The sequence below is a fragment of the Schistocerca cancellata genome, chromosome 2 (assembly GCF_023864275.1).
Source record: "Schistocerca cancellata isolate TAMUIC-IGC-003103 chromosome 2, iqSchCanc2.1, whole genome shotgun sequence".
In the NCBI taxonomy this organism is placed as follows: Eukaryota; Metazoa; Arthropoda; class Insecta; order Orthoptera; family Acrididae; genus Schistocerca; species Schistocerca cancellata.
Genome location: NC_064627.1, coordinates 1048650829 through 1048676264, shown reverse-complemented (window position 1 = coordinate 1048676264; position 25436 = coordinate 1048650829). Strand labels below are relative to the sequence as shown.

At 43.4% G+C, this 25436-nt stretch overlaps 1 protein-coding gene across 1 annotated transcript in view; it reads left to right on the top strand.

Moving 5' to 3' along the window:
- Positions 1 to 427: 427 nt before the first annotated feature.
- Positions 428 to 25436, top strand: part of LOC126163028 (solute carrier family 23 member 1) — a 249748-nt gene continuing 224739 nt past the window's right edge. Inside the window, exon 1 of the mRNA XM_049919899.1 lies at positions 428 to 539. Within this exon, the coding sequence (XP_049775856.1) occupies positions 435 to 539 (105 nt within the window). The 5' untranslated portion in view covers positions 428 to 434. The remainder of the gene's footprint in view (positions 540 to 25436) is intronic.

Sequence of the window (25436 nt, the reverse complement as noted above, 5' to 3'; positions counted from 1 at the left end):
CGAGTGCGGATACTCCAGATAACTGCCGAAATGTGACGCCTTCTGTGTGAAATACTCTTCATGTAGTGTGCGAATCCGCTTTCTTTTGTTATAGCAGCTGAGGAAAAATGGCTGCAGATATTACTAATACGAACTAAATTCGTTCGATACTTTTTTCATTTTGCTTCTGGACAAAAAGTTATTTATGGCGGTCAAGATCGATGAGACACAGCTTATGCTATCCACATGAGAGAAATCGGCTGCGCCGAGGTACGAAGCTCCCTACGAAATTGTAGATCGTAGCACGCGAAAATGCGGCGAGGTCACGGTCGCCCTTGACCCGTCAAATTCTCCAGGCTGGCGCCCCTCTTTGTCCCGTGCGGCCAATGACGTAGCAGCCAGCCGGTCTCGGCAGCCACCGCTGGCTCGCCATTCAGTGCGGCCCGGCGACCGGTATGGCAACGTCAGCATCGCGTCCCAGCCAGACCGGCAGCGGCGTGGACGCCGACCCGGCGGTCCGCAGCCCACTCCTCGCCGCTCACCGCCACACACACGCGCAGGTAGGGCCGAACGCTTTAGTCCAGGGGCGGGCAAACGTTGCACGCGGCTCGTGAGCGCACTGCGCTGCACGTGTGCTGCTCGCGTGCAGGCGTCGACCGGGGCTGTGGCGACAGCCGGCAGGTTGCGGCAGTGTAGTGCTAGGCTAAGCTGCGGACGTTGATGCGAAGCGAGCACTGCGTAGTGAACGTTGTATTTCAAGAAACGGAGAAGTGGAGATTTGCTGTCTTTTAAAAAGTAATGGGAGAATCAGTTTTTTCTTTGTGCAAAAACGTGAAAATTCGAGATGTTTAGTTTGTGGCAGTATTCTCGCTGGTCAGCGGAAGTTTAGTATTGAAGGCCATTATAATAAATTTCACAAGGACGAGTACAATTTATTGTCGGATTCTGAGCGGATGGAGAATTGACTGAGCTTAAGAAGAGCGATCTGACGATACCAGATGAATCTGTCGTAGTTGGCCGACGGAGTGGCCGAGCGGTTCTAGGCACTACAGTCTGGAACCGCGTGACCGCTATGGTCGCAGGTTCGAATCCTGCCTCGGGCATGGATGTGTGTGATGTCCTTAGGTTAGTTAGGTTTAAGTAGTTCTAAGTTCTAGGGGATTGATGACCACAGCAGTTAAATCCCATAGTGCTAAGAGCCATTTGAATTTGTCGTAGTTGCTGTTGTCACGAGAGATCTGCGACTTTCTCTCGTTATGTCTCTCATCTAACTGATTTAACATTTTATGGAGCACTGTTTTCAAGTTTTCAGTACGACAACAATAATAGCCCAGCGGTATGTGCAAGTTTTAAGACTGCGCTTAATATAGAGAGAGCTGGAGAACCATTTGCTGAATTAATAAGTCTCGGTTAAGAGCGAACATCAGTGATGAAAATTTACGTAACTGTTTGTGTTTTTCTGTATGTAGAAATTTTGTTCCAGATATTAAACGTATTGTAAACTCCACCTGTGATAATTAAATAAAACGTATCGTAGGTAATAGGTACTCTTTCAAACCATGATTTCTTTCAAGCACTCCTACTAACCTTATTCATTCACTCAATAAAGCAAGCTAGGAAACAAAATGCATTACAGAGGAAGGAGCGGACAGAAGGTATCGTGGGGATGGGAGATAAGCGGGTGGCCAGCTTGCCCCTGTGTGCACGCGGAACACCTGTTAACTGCACGCGTGCAAGTGCACCGCACATGTGCAGGATTCCTGCCCGCCCCTGCTTTAGTCATTGGAGTGCAACAGGATCTCAGGAGCAGCCTAAACACGTTTCGTTCGGCTCTGGCTCGGCTGTACGACTTATCCTGCATCCAGTGCTCCGTACTACAGAAATTCGTTGTGAATGTCACTGTTTCCCTCAGTAGCACTCGGCATTCGCTACACTGCAGCTCTTTGTCAGCATAATACGAATGAAGGCGCTCAAGATTTATCGGGGGAAGATGGATGTATTACCGCCAAAACCGACTAAAAAAATCAAAAATATTTGTCAGGAAATTAGGAGAAACTGACTGCCTTCCAGAGCAAGAGCTACACGTACAAAAGAATTTCCGATTGTGTGTCTCCTGATGACCATTCGTGGTTACATACTTCTGTTGTGCTTCTCATGTCCGAGACTCATTTCCAGCGTTTTGACATCTGTGGTCTGCTTATTTCTTAAAATGAAGTTATTCCTGTGCCATACACCCACTGTATCTGTTTATTTGTGCACACGGATATCAAGTGTAACCACCATACGACGTTTCGAGACTGTCTTGCTTCAATCAATTTCCATATATGTTTCTGTGGGCTTGATTATCATGTATGCGTATCCACTTGTGTGTATCTGTGCCAAAAGTCATGTCTCCCCTTCATTTGTATTCATTTTAAGTCAGGACGCTTATGTAATTTTATTAGTGGTATCATGAGTGGTATATATGAAGTCTTCACGGGTTGTCAGCCGAGTAGCGTCGTCGTCTCCTAGCAACGTTTCGATGGAATGCGTCTCCATCATCTTATCATCTTCAGGCGAATTGATGGAGACGCAATACATCGAAACGTTGCTACGAGACGACGACGCTACTCGGCTGACAACCCGTGAAGACTTCATATATGAAATTCGCCGAGAAAGTCTGCACTCACATACATCATGAGTGGTGTCCGAGATGTACTCATAGTTTGTGTTGGAGCTCCACGTCCGTACTTTTTACAGTGCTGAGTTCGATCGCTTATATCTTACTGGAAATTAAGTGCACATTTTTCATCTTCTTTGGATCTGTACAAGAGTAAGATTTACGTGCAGGGTGATAAGTTTCTGTGCACTTTTAACCTTCCTGCCACAGGATGGAATAACAGGCCACATGTTCCAAGGCCGTGTCGTGCACGACACTTCGCTAAAAAAACTGTTTTTTTTTCCCTTATAAACCATGTTCATAGTGTTTACATCCGTAGCACGCACTAGCGTTGTTTCCAATGCAAACGAAAACAAGCAAGACGTGTCGGATCCGATATCTCATTGTGGTAGGAAGGTTAATTGCGAAGAAGGCACTGTCTATTTTAAAACGGGCTAGAGTTATGTTAGTGTCGCAAAAGTAGTCAGGGCATCCGACATAGTATCACACTTTGAGGACTGTATACAGGATGAGTCAGTAGGAAAGGTACATGCTTTTGAGTAGTGATAGTATTAGTGATTCTGAACAAAAAACTTAATACTCACATTTGCCCTTTTCCTATTGCTTTCCAAGATAGAACACATTTAATGTGCATTTTTATTTATTTTCTGTATTATTCAAACAATGTAATTGTTTACAACATACCACAGTAGTGTAGAGGAAGTTGAGACGAATAATTTGATACAGCACGATTGTTGTCTATCAAGTCGGGAAACTACACTCATTTCCACAAGAAAGCGAACGACGAAATTGTAAATCTAACGTCCGCAGCGACATGTCTGGTAGTCTCGAGTCTGTAATCAATGCGCTTTTGCACAATGTATAGATAAGCAGTGTGAGGGTTGAAGGCAGTGTTCCTTGTAAATCATCCAAAGGGACCAAAGCTGTCATCGAGCTGCTGTTCAAATTCTTAGGAAGTCAAAGACATTCGTTGTCAAGTGGGTCGAACGATATTTAGAGGTGGATGATTTACCGGAGAGAGGGCTAAGTTGCCAAGATATAACAGATAATGGCGGCGATCGGATTAACTATTAGGTAATTGTCCAATTAACAAAACATGTATTTTTATGTAAACATATATTTAGAAAAGTGTTTTATTTTATACAGATAACGGCGTACACTTTCTTATGGAATTTACTGTATCTCAAAGTGGCCTGCAGAACTATCGAAGCTACATCGCATGTGCGTCGCTCGAGATTTTCGATACTGTCGCGTTCTCTTCGTGCAAACTATGGGTCCTAGAGAAAAGACGAATAGGATATTTTCTGTAGGAAATTTAGTGTAGTTTTCGTACAAAGTGATATTAAATTGTTCTATCTCGAAAACCATTCGGAATATGGCATATGTCTCATATGTAGATTTTTCTTCACAGTCACTAGTACTGTTACCCCTCAAAACGTACATCTTTCCTCCTGATCACCCACTATATTCTTTGTATTGGGTATGACAGTTTGTGATTGTTATGCCTACGTGAAATACTTCACAGTTATCGGAAATTAATTGATAGGTCTTACTTGAACTACATATATCTACTGTTCACATAATATTTTTGTGGCAAAAGGACTTCTGCTTGTCAGTCTTCTTCACTTGATGTAACACAGTTACATCTACATGAATACCATGTGTTGTCGACTGCATTTTGAACAGTACGTACCCTAGGCACAATAATTTCTGTAGCTACCACGTTTCTCGAGTTGTCAGTCTTATTTATATGCACTTTCTCCGTAACTTTTACCGTCTCGTTTTGCATTTATATGCATAATACCCACAAAAATTCAACTTCATTGATATACAGCAGTGATGCAGCGCAGAATTCACCTTGTAGTCGACTTACGTGTACAAAAGGGGCTTGGTTGTTGTATTTCTTGAAGTAATTCAATCCACAGCCCCAAACGATCTATCGTGGATAAATTAATGTTGATAGCTTTGTTTCTAGGACAGTCAGTCAAATATTATCTTGTGTCCATGTGGTAAGAGCAATAGTACTAAACAGGCAGTTTATATTTAGGAGGTAAAATAGATCACATTTGAAATAATCTTTCTCCAGACTTGAAAGTTGAGAATTGTTGTGTGTCTAAAGTGTCCTGACTATTTCACGTTCCTCAAAACTTTTCAAAGTTATCTTACAGCAGCGGATGCGTATTCTGGGTAAAGTGGTGTCAAATATTAATTTCGTCATTTTGATTTAGATTTTTTGGGACTTCAACTGCATCTGCATCCACTTACATCCTTCGCAAGCCTTTCTCTAAAGTTGCGAATCTGCTCTGAGTGGATGTCCAATCCACAAGTATATCTACTTTATGCACAACAATAATGACTTTGTTGTTAAAGGAGAGGGACAGTATTACGATTTTCCTCTCTTTGTATGACGTACTGCCGATAACAACATTTGTTATTGCACTAAGTCAAAAATATTACCCATTTGGGCTGAAGGTTCAGTTCGTAGTATCCTGGCTAGAGTAGAAGCACTGTTGACATCTACAGGCCTCTTCTTCCTGGTTTTCCGTACAATTATATGTACAGCCTGTATCCGTCGTACCAGCCTCCGCCTTTTGTCCGAGTCATTCCTGTTTCGTTTGCAGAAGATCTCACTTACGCAGTTATCCAAAGCTGACACACAGCCGTCTGAACGCTCTTCTAGGGTACTCCATCGTCTGGACTCTTTGCTTAACGATCTAACTCCAGTTTGTGTATCACGTACGTCAAAAACAATTTTAAGTATAAAAGTATCAAAGTTCCTCCTGCCATTGTAGCAGCAGTAACCGACCGCAGCTCCCTATTCTGCCGTTTTACGTATCTCAGTATTTGAATAAGCATGCCTATACCAGTTTCTTTGGCGCATCAATGTATTTGAAAGTACACAAAAATGGCTCTGAGCACTATGGGACTTAACATCTGTGGTCATCAGTCCCCTAGAACTTAGAACTACTTAAACCCAACTAACCTAAGGACGTCACACACATCCATGCCCGAGGCAGGATTCGAACCTGCGACCGTAGCGGTCACGCGGTTCCAGACTGAAGCGCCTAGAACCGCACGGTCACACCGGCCGGCGAAAGTACACAATGCAAGGCTTATTGCACTGACAAGTCTAGCACATTAACAAGATTTGACATTGCCGTGAATTAGGGAAGTTCGGTAAACAAACAATATAACTAACGTTAAACAGTAAGCAATGTGTGACGACTTGCAACAAGGCTTTGAATTCCCAGTGCAGCGGATCTATCCCACAGAAAAATTCACAAATCCGATTCGTTGATTACGACATAAAGTTGTAATTTGGGAACGTGTGAAGAATGGTGGGCTATGTTGTAGTAGAATGTGGGAATGACATTGTTAATCAGTGGAATATAATTTAAGAGGTACGACTGCAGCAGACGAAAATTTAGGCTATGGGTGATCCTGTAGCCTGAACTCCGGCGTGACCAACGGGTTAAAACGATTGCAGTATTTTAGTGCCAGCGGATGTATTTGTGAATTCGGATCTCGCTTCTCTTACCCGCACACACCTCTATCTACAGTACTTCAGAAAGCTATTTGTAACTGCGAACGGAGCGCTGGAAATGTGTGTGTGTATTCGGCCGGCAAATGTCCTTATCTGCTACTTTGGCTTTATGATCCTTACGTGGACATACGAGGCTCATTTCAAACTTTGTGGCTGAGCGCATGCGCGTCCGGCAGCAGTGGAACGATTCCCTCGCGCTAAGCGTCGGTTGTGAACCAGACTTCCGACTGTCTCAGTCATGATAATTTGTGTTTTGAGTATGATATTCTGATATGAAACGGAGATCTCATGGTCTTACATCAAAAATGAAGTTCACAACGCTCTAGTTGCGAAGCTTAGTGGCACGATCGACTTGGTAACTGCTACAGACTAAAGGTTCGCTATCGTTATTGACAACATTTTACAATAATATCGACGCAAAATATGTGAAGGTACTGCAAATGAAGTAAACGTACCTGTCTGTTCAGAATCGTAACCGAGAAACTACCAAAAATAAAAGTCGCTGCATAATAGATTCCTCGTTATCTGATCGAAGAACACATCGCAAGAGAATATAGAAATTGCTTCACCGGTACGAGACAGAATAAGATCAGTTTTAACAGAGGATTATTGCTATAGTTGAACAATACATTCGAGATTTCGAGGCAGAAGTGAAGTCACAGTTCTCCCAGTACAAACATTAACTCTCCCTAGTAAAAAAAAAAAAAAAAAAAAAAAAAAAAAACTGATGACTTTATGGCTTATGACAACAATGAAGTAATAGCAACAGTGCTCTGGGGAACCACTACAACAGAGCGATACTACATCGACTTCCTACGAAATGTTTTGCGGCCAAAGATTCGCCAAAAAAGGTCCGACACTTAAGCAGCTCGAGTGCTCATTCTGCATGATAACACGTGACCGCATACTGCCTGACCCCTAAAGAGTTTTGGAGATTTTGGATGGGAAATTCTTTCCCGATCCATCCTACAGTCCAGACATGAGCCCAAGGAACCACTCCAAGGGAAACGTTTTCACGCCATTTAGGATGCTTCTGACACAGTGGCCAAATAACCAGACAGAGCAACAAAGATGGCCTCCTAACGAGAATACAAGACCTGCCGAAATGACGGGCCACTGTTACTGAGTAGAATGGAGATTAAACTAAAGCCTGTAAAATCGTCCTGTGACAAAAAAAATTTTTTGGACCATAATTTTACGGTCTGAAGAATTTTTGAAATGACCATCATGTTGCCAGTTGCATTTCAGGAACATTCCCTCCCCTAAAAATTTCCGTTTAAGACCTATGGTACGGGCAATGGGCTAGTTACACATGCAGCAATAAGGCTTGCATTCCTTAGATTTTATCAGCCGCGAGGGATTAGCCGAGCGGTCTGGGGCGCTGCAGTCATGGACTGTGCGGCTGGTCCCGGCGGAGGTTCGAGTCCTCCTTTGGGCATGGGTGTATGTGTTTGTCCTTAGGATAATTTAGGTTAAGTAGTGTGTAAGCTTAGGGACTGATGACCTTAGCAGTTGAGTCCCATAAGATATCACTTTTTTTTTTTTTTTTTTTTTAGATTTTATCATTTAATCCACCCCAGTGAGGCTATCAAACGCTGAAGCTTTCTCAAGAAAAGGTCATATAAGAGTCTTGTACGCAGTGTCCTTTCCACAAGCACTAAATGTTCTGTCCATTGGTCGGAAATTCAATGTACTTAAACATCAACGGCAATAAAAACGAGTGATGGATGAGTGTCCGTTGTCATTTGCTATGGTGTTTGTTAGTTTTCATTACTGCTATTATTACACTTGTTTGAGTCCTAATGGTCCACACTGTGGACCACATGTGGCAGTTCCAGAGTTTTGTTTTGGCTTTTGTTAATCTCCATGTTACTTTCGTTGTCCCAGAATGGGCTCTTTTTCGCTCGTCAGACCAAGCTGGTCTGGTCTTGTAGTGTTTTCCTGCCAGGCCAAGTGTCCAGTCGTTATTTCCTGCCTACAAACTGTTCTGTTTGATATATCACGTTGTGTAGTGCCTGTTTCCCTCAAGTCTTCGCTTAAGTGCACCGATTCATTTTATTGTTTCAGTTATAGCTTTACTGCGTTAATCGTAGAATTCCACAACCTGATCTGTTTGTCAGATTTGCTTCATTATTGTAATATGCGTATAAAATTTTAGCCTACACATAATGATATCTGCATATGTTGCTATTCTTTTCAAGTTTTTCTCACGGTCTGCACGTTCTATCCCCAGTGTAGCTTGGACCTAATCTTTTTCTAATGGCTTTTCGTTCTCTCTTTTTGGATTTCTTTAGTGTCCTCTTTCCTGTTTAAAATGAGTGTTTCAGCCCCATAAAGACGTTGTTTGAGGACTGTGTTCAGTGTCTCAGTTCTGGGTACGTTTTTTTGTTATAGATATCTTCTGTAAGTTTGTTTGCTTTATGTGGCAACGAATTTCTTAGCTAATCTTTCCCAGGCCAATCTCTTGAAGAATTTCACCGAAATATTTGAACTAAGAAATGCTTCCAATTTTTGCGTATTTAAGCTTTTAGAATTTTGTGTGTCAGGTTGTTGCGCGACATGTACTTTGTTTCGTCAATTGATATTTGGAGACCTACTCTTTCTGCTATTTCTCTGAGAATTTCTATTTATTTTTTTGCTGTTTAAATGTTCTGATATAAAATCGTCATGTAGTCTCCAAAATCTAAGCCGTCTACCCTAACATTGTTTCTTCCTTCTTAATTTTTATTAAAAGTAAAGCTCATTTTTGTGTTTTTTCTTAGCAGTATGTTCCAAAGCTACATATTTTTATTATTTCTGTTTGGCCTCGTCGTTGAGCTTCCTCAAACCATACAAGAAGACGCAAAAGCGACCCTCTATCCCTCGCACCTCCCTTCACGAGTCTGGTATACTATGCGTCTTTCACTACTCTCCGCACATTGACAGAACATCAACATGTACGAATAATAAATAAATACAGCGTAGCTACAATGACTCATTGCACTTTAAAATTGTCGAAAGCGGTACACGCGTTGATACCTGAACATAAAAACGAACTGGGGACGTTCTGAATTTCACGTAAGACACAACAAAAGTTAACTCAGCTGCGGTGGCGTTACTGAAAAGTCTTGTTTCCTGTCGTAATGATGTTGACCTGTTTCCCAGTTAAGCGTTCAGAAGATAGAGCAGCATCTTTCTGCGACGAATGAGAGTACTGTGGAATTATCGCTAGTCACGAAGCGCAAACGGAAAACCTTGTGGCGACAAAACCTTTCTGCCGGGACTGGGGGAGGGGGGAGCGAGAGAGAGAGAGAGAGAGAGAGAGAGAGAGAGAGACAGGGACTCAATCGCGCAAAAAGCACGTACTTCGAATTCCAGCAAACCGCGCTGGTTTGCTAATGTCGGTAGCAGTCCACCATTGTAGTTGAAGACAAAACTATGTCGTGCGTTAGCAGCTACGGAGCTCTAGATCTTACACTCAGTATGACATTTAGCGACGAAGCAACAATTCAGCCATTAGAATTTACCTGACATCACAAAACTGTTGTCTGAAGTAGTGAACCGCCCCTTGTAGTTGAAGTACTTGAACGAGCTTTAGTGGAAGTAAATTTATTCTGTAAAACATCGCAGATAAATGCGACATTTGTTTCAGCAATTGCTAACACCTAGTCATTACTTCGATCTTGAACGTAGTTCTAGTTTCCCCAAGGACGGCGTAGATCTCTTTCCCACATCTGCAACTACATAGAGACTCCGCAACCCACCACATGGTGTACCACTCGCAATTAGAGCGAGGGGAAACCGATGACTGCCTATGTACCTCCATAAGAGCCCTTATTTCTCTTACCTAGTCTCGTCGTAGATACACTAAATGTACGTTTTGGGCAGTACAATGGTTCTCCATTCAGCCGCGAAGGCCGGTCGCTCTCTAAATTTCCTCAGTAGTGTTTCGCGTAAAGAACATAGTTTTCGCTCCAGGATTCCCATTGAGTTCACGATGCTTCTCTTTACTACCAGCGTGTGGATCGAACCTTTAAATTGCTTCGGTGTCTTTCTTTGACTCGAGCGGATTCCAGACACTCGGCCAGTACTTTGGAAGAGTCGCACTAGTCTTCCATGCACGGTCCCCTTTATGGATGAGCTACACTTACCTACAATTCTACGCTGAGCTACCGTGCCGGCACCACTCAGCTACCGGGGGCGGACAAGGATACGGTGTTAGGATAAGAGACAGTCCCTTCCGCCTTCCCACTACCAACCTTACGTGCTCTTTCCATTTCATACCGCTTTGTAACGTTACGCTTAGATAGTTAATCGACAATACCGTGTCAGCAGCACAACACTAATACTGTTTTAGAACATTAGAAGATAGTTTTTCCACGTAATCTGCAATAAATAACATATTGCTGCATTTAGGTTAAGTTGCCATCCATGACAAAAACAGAACTTCCTTTTACAATCACTCAACGATGACAATTTCCCGTGCACCACAGAGTCATCAGCAAACAGTCGCAGACTGCTCCTCACCACGTCCGTTAGATCAGTTTCTATGTAGAGAACAACGGTCTCGTCGCCGGCGAGCTGTTAAACACTAATATTCCTTCCTTCTTCCTATCGAATGTAAAGACTTATTTTCCTGAATGTTCGTGGGAACCACTGAAATAGTGAAGTGTAGTCCCTCTTGTCCTCCCATCATTAACCATGGACCTTGCCATTGGTGGGGAGGCTTGCGTGCCTCAACGATACAGATAGCCGTACCGTAGGTGCAACCACAACGGAGGGGTATCTGTTGAGAGGCCAGACAAACGTGTGGTTCCTGAAGAGGGGCAGCAGCCTTTTCAGTAGTTGCAAGGGCAACAGTCTGGATGATTGACTGATCTGGCCTTGCAACACTAACCAAAACGGCCTTACTGTGCTGGTACTGCGAACGGCTGAAAGCAAGGGGAAACTACAGCCGTAATTATTCCCGAGGGCATGCAGCTTTACTGTATGGTTAAATGATGATGGCGTCCTCTTGCGTAAAATATTCCGGAAGTAAAATAGTCCATTCGGATCTCCGGCGGGGACTACTCAAGAGGACGTCGTTATCAGGAGAAAGAAAACTGGCATTCTACGGATCGGAGCATGGAATGTCAGATCCCTTAATCGGGCAGGTAGGTTAGAAAATTTAAAAAGGGAAATGGATAGGTTAAAGTTAGATATAGTGGGAATTAGTGAAGTTCGGTGGCAGGAGGAACAAGACTTCTGGTCAGTTGAATACAGGGTTATAAATACAAAATCAAATAGGGGTAATGCAGGAGTAGGTTTAATAATGAATAAAAAAATAGGAGTGCGGGTAAGCTACTACAAACAGCATAGAGAAACGTATTATAGTGGCCAAGATAGACACGAAGCCCATGCCTACTACAGTAGTACAAGTTTATATGCCAACTAGCTCTGCAGATGACAAAGAAATTGAAGAAATGTATGATGAGATAAAAGAAATTATTCAGGTAGTGAAGGGAGACGAAAATTTAATCGTCATGGGTGACTGGAATTCGCCGGCCGCGGTGGTCTAGCGGTTCTACGCGCTCAGTCCGGAATCGCGCGACTGCTACGGTCGCAGGTTCGAATCCTGCCTCGGGCATGGATGTGTGTGATGTCCTTAGGTTAGTTAGGTTTAAGTAGTTCTAAGTTCTAGGAGACTGATAACCACAGATGTTAAGTCCCATAGTGCTCAGAGCCATTTGAACCATTTTGACTGGAATTCGACAGTAGGAAAAGGGAGAGAAGGAAACATAGGTGAATATGGATTGGGGCTAAGAAATGAAACAGGAAGCAGTCTGGTAGAATTTTGCACAGCGCATACCTTAATCATAGCTAACACTTGGTTCAAGAATCATAAAAGAAGGTTGTATACATGGAAGAATCCTGGAGATACTAAAGGGTATCAGATAGATTATATAATGGTAAGACAGAGATTTAGGAACCAGGTTTTAAATTGTAGGACATTTCCAGGGGCTGATATGGACTCTGACCACAATCTATTGGTTATGAACTGTAGATTACAACTGAAGAAATTGCAAAAAGGTGGGAATTTAAGGAGATGGGACCTGGATAAACTGACTAAACTAGAGGTTGTACAGAGTTTCAGGGAGAGCATAAGGGAACAATTGACAGGAATGGGGGAAAGAAATGCAGTAGAAGACGAATGGGTAGCTCTGAGGGATGAAGTAGAGGAGTCAGCAGAGGATCAAGTAGGTAAAAAGACGAGGGCTAGTAGAAATCCTTGGGTAACAGAAGAAATATTGAATTTAATTGATGAAAGGAGAAAATATAAAAATGCAGTAAATGAAGCAGGTAAAAAGGAATACAAACGTCTCAAAAATGAGATCGACAGGAAGTGCAAAATGGCTAAGCAGGGATGGCTAGAGGACAAATGTAAGGATGTAGAGGCTTATCTCACTAGGGGTAAGATACACACAGCCTACAGGAAAATTAAAGAGACCTTTGGAGAAAAGAGAGCCACTTGTATGAATATGAAGAGCTCAGATGGAAACCCAGTTCTAAGCAAAGAGGGGAAAGCAGAAAGGTGGAAGGAGAGGCCTTGGGAGAGCCAGTCCTAACAAAACTCTACCATCTGGTGAGCAAGATGTACGAGACAGGCGAAATACCCTCAGACTTCAAGAAGAATATAACAATTCCAATCCCAAAGAAAGCAGGTGTTGACAGATGTGAAAATTACCGAACTATCAGTTTAATAAGTCACAGCTGCAAAATACTAACACGAATTATTTGCAGACGAATGGAAAAACTGGTAGAAGCCGACCTCGGGGAAGATCAGTTTAGATTCCGTAGAAATGTTGGAACACGTGAGGCAATACTGACCTTACGACTTATCTTACAAGAAAGATTAAGGAAAGGCAAACCTACGTTTCTAGCATTTGTAGACTTAGAGAAAGCTTTTGACAATGTCGACTGGAATACTCTCTTTCAAATTCTGAAGGTGGCAGGGGTAAAATACAGGGAGCGAAAGGCTATTTATAATTTGTACAGAAACCAGATGGCAGTTATAAGAGTTGAGGGACATGAAAGGGAAGCAGTGGTTGGGAAGGGAGTGAGACAGGGTTGTAGCCTCTCCCCGATGTTATTCAATCTGTATATTGAGCAAGCGGTAAAGGAAACAAAAGAAAAATTCGGAGCAGGTATTAAAATTGATGGAGAAGAAATAAAAACTTTGAGGTTCGCCGATGACATTGTAATTTTGTCAGAGACAGCAAAGGACTTGGAAGAGCAGTTGAACGGAATGGACAGTATCTTGAAAGGAGGATACATGATGAACATCAACAAAAGCAAAACGAGGATAATGGAATGTAGTCGAACTAAGTCGGGTGATGCTGAGGGAATTAGATTAGGAAATGAGACACTTAAAGTAGTAAAGGAGTTTTACTATTTGGGGAGCAAAATAACTGATGGTGGTCCAAGTAGAGAGGATATAAAATGTAGACTGGCAATGGCAAGGAAAGTGTTTCTGAAGAAGAGAAACTTGTTAACATCGAGTATAGATTTAAATGTCACAAAGTCGTTTCTGAAAGTATTTGTATGGAGTGTAGCCATGTATGGAAGTGAAACATGGACAATAAATAGTTTGGACAAGAAGAGAATAGAAGCTTTCGAATTGTGGTGCTACAGAAGAATGTTGAAGATTAGGTGGGTAGATCACATAACTAATGAGGAGGTATTGAATAGGATTAGGGAGAAGAGAAGTTTGTGGCACAACGTGACTAGAAGAAGGGATCGGTTGTTAGGACATGTCCTGAGGCATCAAGGGATCACAAATTTAGCATTGGAGGGCAGCGTGGAGGGTAAAAATCGTAGAGGGAGACCAAGAGATGAATACACTAAGCAGATTCAGAAGGATGTAGGTTGCAGTAGGTACTGGGAGATGAAGGAGCTTGTACAGGATAGATTAGCATGGAGAGCTGCATCAAACCAGTCTCAGGAAGACCACAACAACAACAACAGTCCCTCTTGTATTTCAGAGTGAATGTCGAAGTGTCTGCACAGCTTCACGTCTTCATACGACGGACGTTTCGCCATTAACAATGTTCCCTACCTGACTCAGTGACGGATGACGATTTGACCCAGGAGAAGGAGGCTCAAAACCTGTATACCATTTATTATTTTTCCAGTGAAATATGTGCAATGAAAGTATAATGATGCTCGACACTGATTGTGAAACAATTCTGATTATTATATTGGCTTTCTCGTGGGCTATGTAAAAGAGTAATAGTGGTTATGACATGTACGAGGCTTATCTTTCACGAGAGGAAAGGGAAGGTAGTCTTGCGGATAATTTACAGAAATGTTGAAAATTTCTACCGAACGGAGTGTCAGCTCTGTGCAGTGACGTGCACGATGGCGGAAATAGATAAGGTAAATACTACGTAGGAGTGTTTCAATTCCGATAGTGTTTGCGGAGGCTCTGGCATCAAGGATACGGTAAAAATGTAAATTTCGTGTGACTAGGGCCTCCCGTCCGGTAGCCGTTCGCCGGGTGCAGGTCTTTCGATTTGACGCCACTTCGGCGTCTTGCGCGTCGGTGGGGATGAAATGATGATGGTGAGGACAACGCAACACCCAGTCCCTGAGCGGAGAAAATCTCAGACCCAGCGAGGATTCGAACCCGGGTACTTAGGAAGAAATTCTGTGGCGCTGACAACTTTCTTTTTTTGTTGATCTCATTTTGTTCTATATTGTTCGTTGAATTTGTTCGGGGCGGACGTCCGATGACACCCGTTCAGGTAATACGTTGATCCGTTCACTCTGTTCTCTTATTAAGCTAACCCTCTGACCGAACACGCTGAGCTACGGTGCCGGCACCACTCAGCTACCGGGGCGGACAAGGACACGGTGTTAGAATAAGAGACAGTCCCCTCCGTCATCTAACTCTCGTCGAGTAGCTCTGCCAAGATAACCACTTACGTCGAAGCTGTCTAATAACTACTAAACAGAATGAGATTTTCACTTTGCAGTGGAGTGTGCGCTGATATGAAACTTCCTGGCAGATTAAAACTGTGCGCCCGACCGAGACTCGAACTCGGGACCTTTGCCTTTCACGGGCAAGTGCTCTACCATCTGAGCTACCGAAGCACGACTCACGCCCGGTACTCACAGCTTTACTTCTGCCAGTATCCTGTCTCCTACCTTCCAAACTTTACAGAAGCTCTTCTGCGAACCATGCAGAACTAGCACCCCAAGCCAGTGCTCTGTTTTGGTGAGCTAAATAGCTTTCAAAACTTATTTCATGCCACTAATGGTTTTTAATTTGCAGTATCAATCTCACCAATGACTGAACGATCGGAAGGACCACTGCTGGGTACGCCATCTTCGTGTGTAAACTGGCCAGTAGTCTGCCCAATAGGCCCGCAAACTCTGGTCCTCCCTGCGTTAATCAGCTGAGGCGTAGTCGATGCCCACGCACTCTCTCGTCGACTGATAAAGCTTCAAAGTTTCTTGTCTACCATCTGCGAAGATATGACGGCGAGATCGGGATTGCATCACCAAGACTGCTACGTCGTGCCAAAAGCTAAACATAATGAAGTTCACTGTACGTTATGGTAAAATTTTGTACAGTGCCACAACTCAAACTTGGATACCTTTCTTGACTGATAAACACAGCGTGTATTCTGACACCGGAAATGGCCCGTGACTGACTGACTCATAAAAAAAGGGCTCTGAGCACTATGCGACTTAACTTATGAGGTCATCAGTCGCCTAGAAATCAGAACTAATTAAACCTAACTAACCTAATGACATCACACACATCCATGCCCGAGGCAGGATTCGAACCTGCGACCGTAGCGGTCGCTCGGCTCCAGACTGTAGCGCCTAGAACCGCACGGCCACTACGGCCGGCTGACTCATAAAAGCCCAGTCCAAGGATAAAAACTTAGTTTTCGATAGGGTGTGTCGCTATTAAGGCAATTTCGAAGTTAGAACTACGGAAATTGGTATTTGGGTTCTCAGTCAGAAAAAAATACATGTTTCACCAACCCCTAAGCAGGTGAAATAGAAGATGACACTTTTTTTTTTTTTTTGAAAGTAAATTATTAAAGAACTACTGCAGGAATTTTAAAGATAGATCTATGACAAATTGTATTTTACATAATATCGTGTTTCAGTGTCTTTGGGGATTCATTCTTAAGGAGCGAAATAGGGATGAAAGGTTTTATGAAAATATTTCGTTATCTCGGTTAGAAATAAAGAAATATGGAAGTTTCTGTGGAAATATCACCAGAAGAACTCAAAAGTCAGCGGTAACAAAAACTTCTGACTCCAGCTACTAGACTCACTTTTTGGCCAAAAGTAGGTTCAGAAAAGACCATAGTTATATGGCCTTAAAACCTGTAGTGTATGAGAATGGCTTGGAAAGTCTTTGGTTCTTTTACTGTATCAGTTAGTACTGGATGAGTAACGAGTTACAAAATATGGCACTTTCAAATCCGACAGCTCTAACAGGACAGCTCTGTACATCAGACTGTGACGAAGGAGCAGGTAGCGTAGCGCCGTGTGTTACTGCTGACGCCACGGTCAGCTGCTGACGCGGCGTGAGAGCAGGCGTGCGGACACCTCCACAGCTCAGCTTTCGGCCGTTGCTCTCTCACAAGACAAGCCAGCCTTCCCGTCAAGCATATCTTAGCAGTCTTTGTTGTTCTGCGTCACGCAAGTAATGTTGCGACGATCAGCAATCTGATATGAACTTGAAATTGCAACGCCAGGGTGAACAACCAAGAATGAAATTTTACTATGTTTAGCATGTAAATATAGTAGGAAGAATTTGTGATTAAATTCTTAGGTGACATGGGAGCACACTTGTAATAATACCACTTCCAAAGAAGGCAAGTGTGATAACCACCGAACCACCAGTTCAGCAAATCATGGTCGCAAAATACTAACAAGAATTGTTTATAAAAGAATGGAAAAACTCGTGGCTGACCTCGTAGAAAATGAGTTTCTATTCCGAAGAAATACAGCAGCATGCAAGACAATACTGATCCTAAGCCTTACCTTAGAAGACAGGTTTAAGAAACGCAAACCTACGTCTTCTGAATTCGTAGATTTAGAGAAAGCTTTTGACAGTACAACGCTGAGTGGACCCCAGCTCTTTAAAATTCTCGACGTAGTGGGAATAAAATACAGAGATCGAAAGGTTACTTACAACTCGTATAGAAACGAGGCAGCAGTTGTAAATCGAAGGACTTGAAAGAGAAATATCATGTAACACCCCCTTACCCTTCCAAATACGTATCTCCATTCTGAGGTGACCACAGCAAGACGATTTATACACTGAAGAGACAAAGAAGTTGATATCTCTGCCTAAATCGTGTAGGGCACATGCGAGCACGCAGAAGTGCCACAACACGACATGCTATGGACTCGAATATGTTCAAATGGTTCAAATGGCTCTGGGCACTATGCGACTTAACTTCTGAGGTCATCAGTCGCCTAGAACTTAGAACTAATTAAACCTAACTAACCTAAGGACATCACACACATCCATTCCCGAGGCAGGATTCGAACCTGCGACCGTAGCGGTCGCTCGGTTCCAGACTGTAGCGCCTAGAACCGCACGGCCACTCCGGCCGGCGACTCGAATATGTCTGAAGTAGTGTTGGAGGGAATTCATACCATGAATCCTGCAGGGCTGTCCATAAATCCGTAAGAATACGAGGGGGGATGGAGATCTCTTCTGAACAGCACGTTGCAAGGCATCCCAGATACGCTCAATAATATTCATGTCTGGGGAGGGTAGCCACGGAAGTGTTTAAACACAGAAGGATGTTGCTGGAGCAGTTCTGTAGCAATTCTGGACGTGTGGGGTGTCGCATTATCCTGCTGGAATTGCCCAAGTCCGTCGGAATGCACAATGGATATGAATGGATGCAGGCGATCAGACGGGAGGCTTACGACCGTGTCACCTGTCACAGTCGTATCTAGATGTATCAGGGGTCCCATATCACTCAAACTGCACACGCACCACACCATTACAGAGCCTCCACCAGCTTGAACAGTCCCCTGCTAACGTGCAGGGTCCATGGATTCATGAGGTTGTCCCCATACCCGTACACGTCCATCCGCTCGATAGAATTTGAAACGAGACTCGTCCGACCAGGCGACATGCTTCCAGTCAGTAACAGTCCAATTTCTGTGATGACGGGCCCAGGCGAGGCGTTAACTCAAAATGGCTCTAATCACTATGGGACTTAACATCTGAGGTCATCAGTCCCCAGAGGCGTTAAGCTTTGTGACGTGCAGTCATCAAGGGTATAGGAGTGGAACTTCGATGATTTTTCGTTGAAAGGTTCGAACACTGACACTTGTTGATGGCCCAGCATTGAAATCTGCAGCAATTTATGGAAGAGTAGCACTTCCGTCACGTTGAACGATTCTCTCCGGTCGTCGTTCGCCCCGTTCTTGCAGGTTCTTTTTCTGGCCGCAGCGATGTCGGACATTTGATGTTTTACCGATTCCTGATATTCAGGGCACACTCGTGAAATGGTCGTACGGGAAAGTCCCCACTTCATCGCTACCTCGAAGATGCTATGTCCTACTCGAGCGCGGTCTATAACACCACGTTCAAACTCTCTTAAATCTTGATATCCTGCTGTTGCAGCAGCAGTAATCGATTTAACTGCGCCAGACAGTTGATGGTAAGATTTCGGTAACAGAACATCCACAACTGAACATCGTGGGATCATACAATAATCCGCATCAGTTGTAAATAGTTCTATTGTTTCTATAACAACCGGCTTCAGGCGAACAAGAGCCATGAGGCGCGTGGCTGCCGCACAGTGGACAACAAGCCGCGGGCAGGTGGCAGTCGCACGTGAAGCCGAGATCACAAGAAAAAAAGACCTTAAAGTCAGACCTTTTCGACTTACTTTCGTATACGAGTTATCGGATACAGACCGGAATGCGCGCGTTTTAGCATGCTGTGCTTTGTTAACTCAATTTCTAAATGTAATCGACCGTGTCAAGTTTATATTTTCAGATGAAAATAATTCATGTGCTAGAACTATTGTCGTTTGTGCCAAAGACAAAACTTCATTACACAGTTGAGTCAGAGAGAAACGCGCCTTACGTAATGATATGGGCAGCGATGACTTCGTAACATCTGCCTGGATCGTACTTTTTTGAAGGTGCAGTGAATGGCGCAGTTTACTTACACATGTTACAAACATGATTAATAGCTTGAGGAAAGGGGCCTCACATAGCGCATATGGTTGCACCAAGACGGTGCGCCATCTCACTACGCTCTTACTTCGTCTATCCAGACATGGCTGTTTCGCGAATTCAGGCACCGGCCCCAGTGAACTTACATTCATCTGTGAACAGAACCCTACGTGGAAACAGGGGGCGTGTCGATGCAGCGGTGCAAGAACGACGTGCAGTAGGCACGCGTTGAGGAAAATCGTCTGCATCCATAGCGTGTACCCTTTGTAAGAGGTACAGACGTAACTCTATCGTCCCAGACGATACTGTGACAAACATCCACTGCTTGTGCAGCTGTTCGAGTATTCGTTGAAGGGTTTTCTTCAACAAGATGCAGTATATTTTCTTCAGATTAGGACGTGAGGTGTTGCCGTGGAACACCATAGTCCTGCCTCCTCGTGATTAAGGTATCTGTTTCTCGGAGCCGCTGCGTAATTTGAGCAAAGAGTTTCTGTGATGACGTGCTACGTTGCACGAAAAGTACGTGATGCAGCTGACTAACAGCTCTTCTATTACCTTGAGCTTCATCATGCACAAGAAGCATGTCTGTGTATTCCGAAAACGTCTACCGTACCATGTTTACTGTGTTGGAGACGCACATTCATCGACTAGATGTCGGAGCAAGGAAGACGTTAAGGGACGTCAGCTGATCGTCTGACGTAGTACACGTCATCCTGTCTACCCTACTGAATACCAGGACAAGCAACTCAGGCATCTCTCTTTCCCTCAGCAGACGTAGCCGCGTTACACATCTAAACTGAAACCGTAAGTTTTCGGACACGGGTTCCTGTTCAAAATATTATGTACTTCTTCCCCTCCACAAGTCCTAAATGATTGTAACGCGAATTTCGGAACACTCTGTATACTCTGTATACTCCTAAGAGTCATCAGACGCAGTTGGTCTCGCGTTTCGCTAGATATTTGCAGCCCCGCCCTGGCTCACGCTGACTGCTACCGCGCCCGCATCTCGTGGTCGTGCGATAGCGTTCTCGCTTCCCACGCCCGGGTTCCCGGGTTCGATTCCCGGCGGGGTCAGGGATTTTCTCTGCCTCGTGATGGCTGGGTGTTGTGTGCTGTCCTTAGGTTAGTTAGGTTTAAGTAGTTCTAAGAGGACTGATGACCATACATGTTAAGTCCCTTAGTGCTCAGAGCCATTTTGAACTGCTACCGCCACGCAGGTGTGCGCTGCTCCATCGCTGCTGGAGTACTGATTATTTTCCGTGTTTTACTGTTCCCCTTGATACATACCGATAAAGCGAATATCGTACTAATCTGAGACCATTCTGTCGAATGTACATGTAAAATTCCGCTTCAGAAGTCATTTTATTTGGAATGGCAAACAAACCGACGCTTTCCGTCAACGCTTGGCGTCGTAACAAAGACGTGATGACCAGTATTTATTTGGGCTGACCCCAGCCAGATGTCACAAAATCTAAACTGCAAATACCGGAGGAAACACCAGACAAAATGCGCCTTGGGAGAGAGAGCCGGTACAAAGAGAGTAAGAGTGGTCCTGTCACACTTCCCTGGGGCACTCCCGACGATACCCTTGTTCGTGATGAACACTCGCCGTCGAGGACGACGTACTGGGTTTTGTTACTAAAGAAGTCGGTCCTCTCACATATCTAGGAACCTCGTACCTTCGTTAACACTCTGCGGTGGGGAATAGTGTCAAATACCTCTCAGAAATCTAGAAATACGGAATAGGGCTTCATCTGTGGTTCCTAGATTATCATGTGAGAAAAGGATTATATGCTGAGTTTCGCACGAGCGATGCTTCGTAAATCCGCGCTGATTTGTGAACAAAAGTTTTCTATCTCAAGGAAATCTATTACATTTTAACTGAGAATATGTCAAAGAATTCTGCTGCAAAACCAATGATAAGGACATTGGACTGTAGTTACGGTGCTCCGTTCTTTTACGCTTCTTATATACCGGAGTCACCTGTGTCTTTTTCCAGTCGCTTGGGACTTTGCGCTGAGCGAGAGATTCGCGATAAATGCAAAGTAAGTAAGGGGCTAACACCTTAGAGTATTCTCTGCAAAACCGAACTGGCATTCCGTACGTTTTCTGTCCAGCTGCGTGAGTGCTCCAAGGACCAGTCCTATCCCCAGTGCTACAGGGTGACAGTTATTGAACTATATGAAAAAGAAACGTAAATTAGTTAGAAACTACGGCGTGCACACACTTTATACAACATGTGATAACCACTACAGGTTTTCGGATTTAGGTTATAACACATTCAGCATGCCTACCATCCTTGGCGATTTGGCTCAGACGAACAGCGATGTTCTGCATGACCCGCTGAAGTGGCGGTACATCGATGCTGTCGATGACCTCCTGAATGGCTGTTTTCAGCTCAGCTATGGTTTTGTAGTTATTGCTGTACACTTTGTCTTTAATATAGCCCCCACGAAAAGGAGTCGCATGTGTTCATATCGGGAGAATATGGCGGCCAATCGAGGCCCATGCCAGTAGCATCTGGGAAGCCCAGAGCCAGAATGCGGTCCCCAAAGTGGTCTTACAGGACATCAAACACTCTCCCGCTTCGATGTGGTCGAGCTCCGTCTTGCATGAACCACACCTAGTCAAAATCGGTGTAGCTTTGGATAAAGGGGATGAAATCATCTTCCAAAATCCTCTCGTACTGTTCGGCAGTCACCGTGATATCAAAGAACATTACACCGATTATTCCGTGGCTGGACACTGCACACCACACAGTCACCCGTTGCGGGTGATGAGGATTCTCGATTGCAAAATGCGGATTCTCAGTCGCCCAAATGTGCCAATTTTGCTAATTGATGAACCCATCCAAATGAAAGTGGGCTTTGTCGCTAAACCAAACCAAACAGCGCCCCATACTAATTCCCACCATTCCCCAATGCCAACCTTGCAGTTTGAACGTCCTAAGGCAAACAGTCCAGGAGTGATGACGATTTTATTTCATATAGTTCAATAATTGTCTTCCTGTATATACCCTACACTCAGTCGGCATGCCTAAAACACACCTCCCCACCAGCAGCCCTACTTCCAGAGATCACATTTTTCCATATAAAAAAAAATTCTCGTCATGATGCAACCTATGCTACTTAGCAGTCGATCACGCCAAAAACCAGGCAATAATAATTTGATAAAGCAATTCCGCGTTCCTGACACGCAACTAATCATACGCAATTATCTCATCCAAGTTTACCAAAACAACAGAATAGATGCGGCTAACGTGCAACTACATAAACGGAAAATCCTATTGACGAATAATCCACAAAGGAGCCTACAATGGACTAAAAGTACTAATGCTCCCAAAATAAGTATTATACCTTTCCACTGTCATTTGCACCTTCCAAATTCTTATCTGATCAATCATTATCTTCGGTAACTTTGCTTGGATTTCTGTTCCTCTTAAACTTTATCAATCACTACTAGTCTTTGTAAATCACCATCACTGTCTTATATTCCTTGTCGGTATTTTGTCCACTTGTGGAGCGGCGGGTTTAAAGTATTATTATTAATGATTGTGATGGTTGTTGTTGTTCGTCGTCTTTCTCACGCGAGCCTGGCAACTAATTTTGTGGTCAGCCAGAAAGCAATGGAGAACATACTGACCTAAGTTTCCAGTCTGCACGGCCACATTCTACTCCATCCCATTGAAAGAAATGTTTCTATTCACTTTCCCTGCGGTATCAGGACTATGATTATAAATGGAGGTATAAAGCTCTAGTTCAAACATATACTGAGTAAAGTAACTCACGTACAACACTTTTAAAGTCACTATGTTCAATTGACAGTAAATCTCTCTATTCTAACCATCACTTTTATCAATTCAGAGGCGATATCTACGGTACGTTTCTACCAAATAGTCATTTGCCCTGACTACTAATACTCAAATAAATGTTCAAAATAAATGCTCGCCACAAAAATGAAATAATAGTCACCAATTGCCACGCGGATTTGTAATTATCACGGACAGCACACTAACAGTTACTTTAGCAAAATCTAAGCGATACAGGACGCTGTACAGTCCTCGCGAATTCACTATCAGTTATTACAGAAAATACCCGTTTTGTCACAGCCCGTCTCTGACGTCATCCGATGCAGAGCGCGATCCGACGTTTAACACACGTGGATCTACCAGTGGCTGAATGCGAAGTGAACCTGTTTCCAGCCTCTCGGGCTTTATTTATATATGTGCCGCAGCTGACGGCCGAGGAAACATCTGTTGTTATCTGCCTTCTGCACACGGTAGCAGCCTCTGAACGACCGCTTTCTCAGACACATAATCTTTAATAACAAAGTTATGAATTAATTTAGCATCTTCTTAATTTTTATGTGTATTCTGGTAAATTGGTTGAAAGCACAGAAAAAGTTTCAGCTCGCTTGAATAAAAACTTTGCCTTCTAGAATTTTTGTAGTGGAACTAACGGTAGATCGTTACCTCTGGACCATACCTGTAATAGAACTTGTATTGGATGTTATTACTATTACGGTTCTAAAATTTGGTATGATTCTATTATTTAGTAGATTTTATCATGTGCTGGAACCAAAATTTTCTATCATTAAAATTGCAGATACTTTATCTACTACATATGGATATATTTTAGGTATAAATTTGGCTTTCCTTAAATTACTCAAAAACTGTGGGTTAGCTTAACGTGGTCTCTTAGTTATTATTTTCAGGGAGAACTGGAGCATAAAATAAATTTTTACGTTTCTAATTCCAATATTTAGCGCCATCACTTTTTAAAAAAAAATCGTGAATTCAGGCAGTAATTTTAATTCTTTTGCTTAGAAAATTGCAGCACTTATTTCTGACCTCCATAGGCACGTACTGACACTTATTTTTCTTAAGACTGCATTTTTATGGAAACTATTGGTTTAATTACATTAAGACTTGATATTTAAAACGTTATTACAATGAAATACATGTTGACAGATTATGAAATGGAAATTTTGACTTTTAATTTTTATACTTAATTATGGTGCAATACTTATGCGCTAAGGGCAGACGCGTTAAGGTGACGTGGTGCTACCAGCAATGAACTGGGGTAAGTACCGACACACTCGCTCGCCTCTGTATCTCATACACGACACAGCGCTTATTTGCTTCACACTACATACATCTTTTACCAGGTGATTAAGTTTCTATCCTTTCTTAAATACCTGAAAGCCCTCTGGAAATCTTAAACTTGTCAGCTTGATCAGCAGAATGTCATTATGTCCCCATACTCCACGCAACCACGACCATAGTCTACACCTCAACCAACACATCTCACCTTTTCATTACTTCCCCGCACTTGACTTCCTTTCCTTTCCCAAGTTAACACGAACCATAACCGATTTTCTATCCTTAAATCTGAATATAAATGTATCATTCCTACTGCCTACATTCCCCCTTTCCTCTCTCCTCCATAAATAAATATACAGGGCTATTACAAATGATTGAAGCGATTTCATAAATTCACTGTAGCTCCATTCATTGACATATGGTCACGACACACTACAGATACGTAGAAAAACTCATAAAGTTTTGTTCGGCTGAAGCCGCACTTCAGGTTTCTGCCGCCAGAGCGCTCGAGAGCGCAGTGAGACAAAATGGCGACAGGAGCCGAGAAAGCGTATGTCGTGCTTGAAATGCACTCACATCAGTCAGTCATAACAGTGCAACGACGAAGTTCAACAAAGATCCACCAACTGCTAACTTCATTCGGCGATGGTATGCGCAGTTTAAAGCTTCTGGATGCCTCTGTAAGGGGAAATCAACGGGTCGGCCTGCAGTGAGCGATTTTTTTTAAAATAGAGGTGGAGCCCCTCCACGCCCACACCGGCATGATGGCCAACACAAAAGGTCTACTGCCATCTCTGCATAAGGGTTAGTATTCACTAAAGTGAGGTGTCGCAGGATGTGAGTACTGCGATGTTTGCGTACGTCTGGTTAGGATTAACCATTAATACGCGCTCATCTGGAGATAGATTGGTCGAAATCTGACGAAGGGTAGCGGTTTGAAGGGCAGAGGGAAAAAAGTG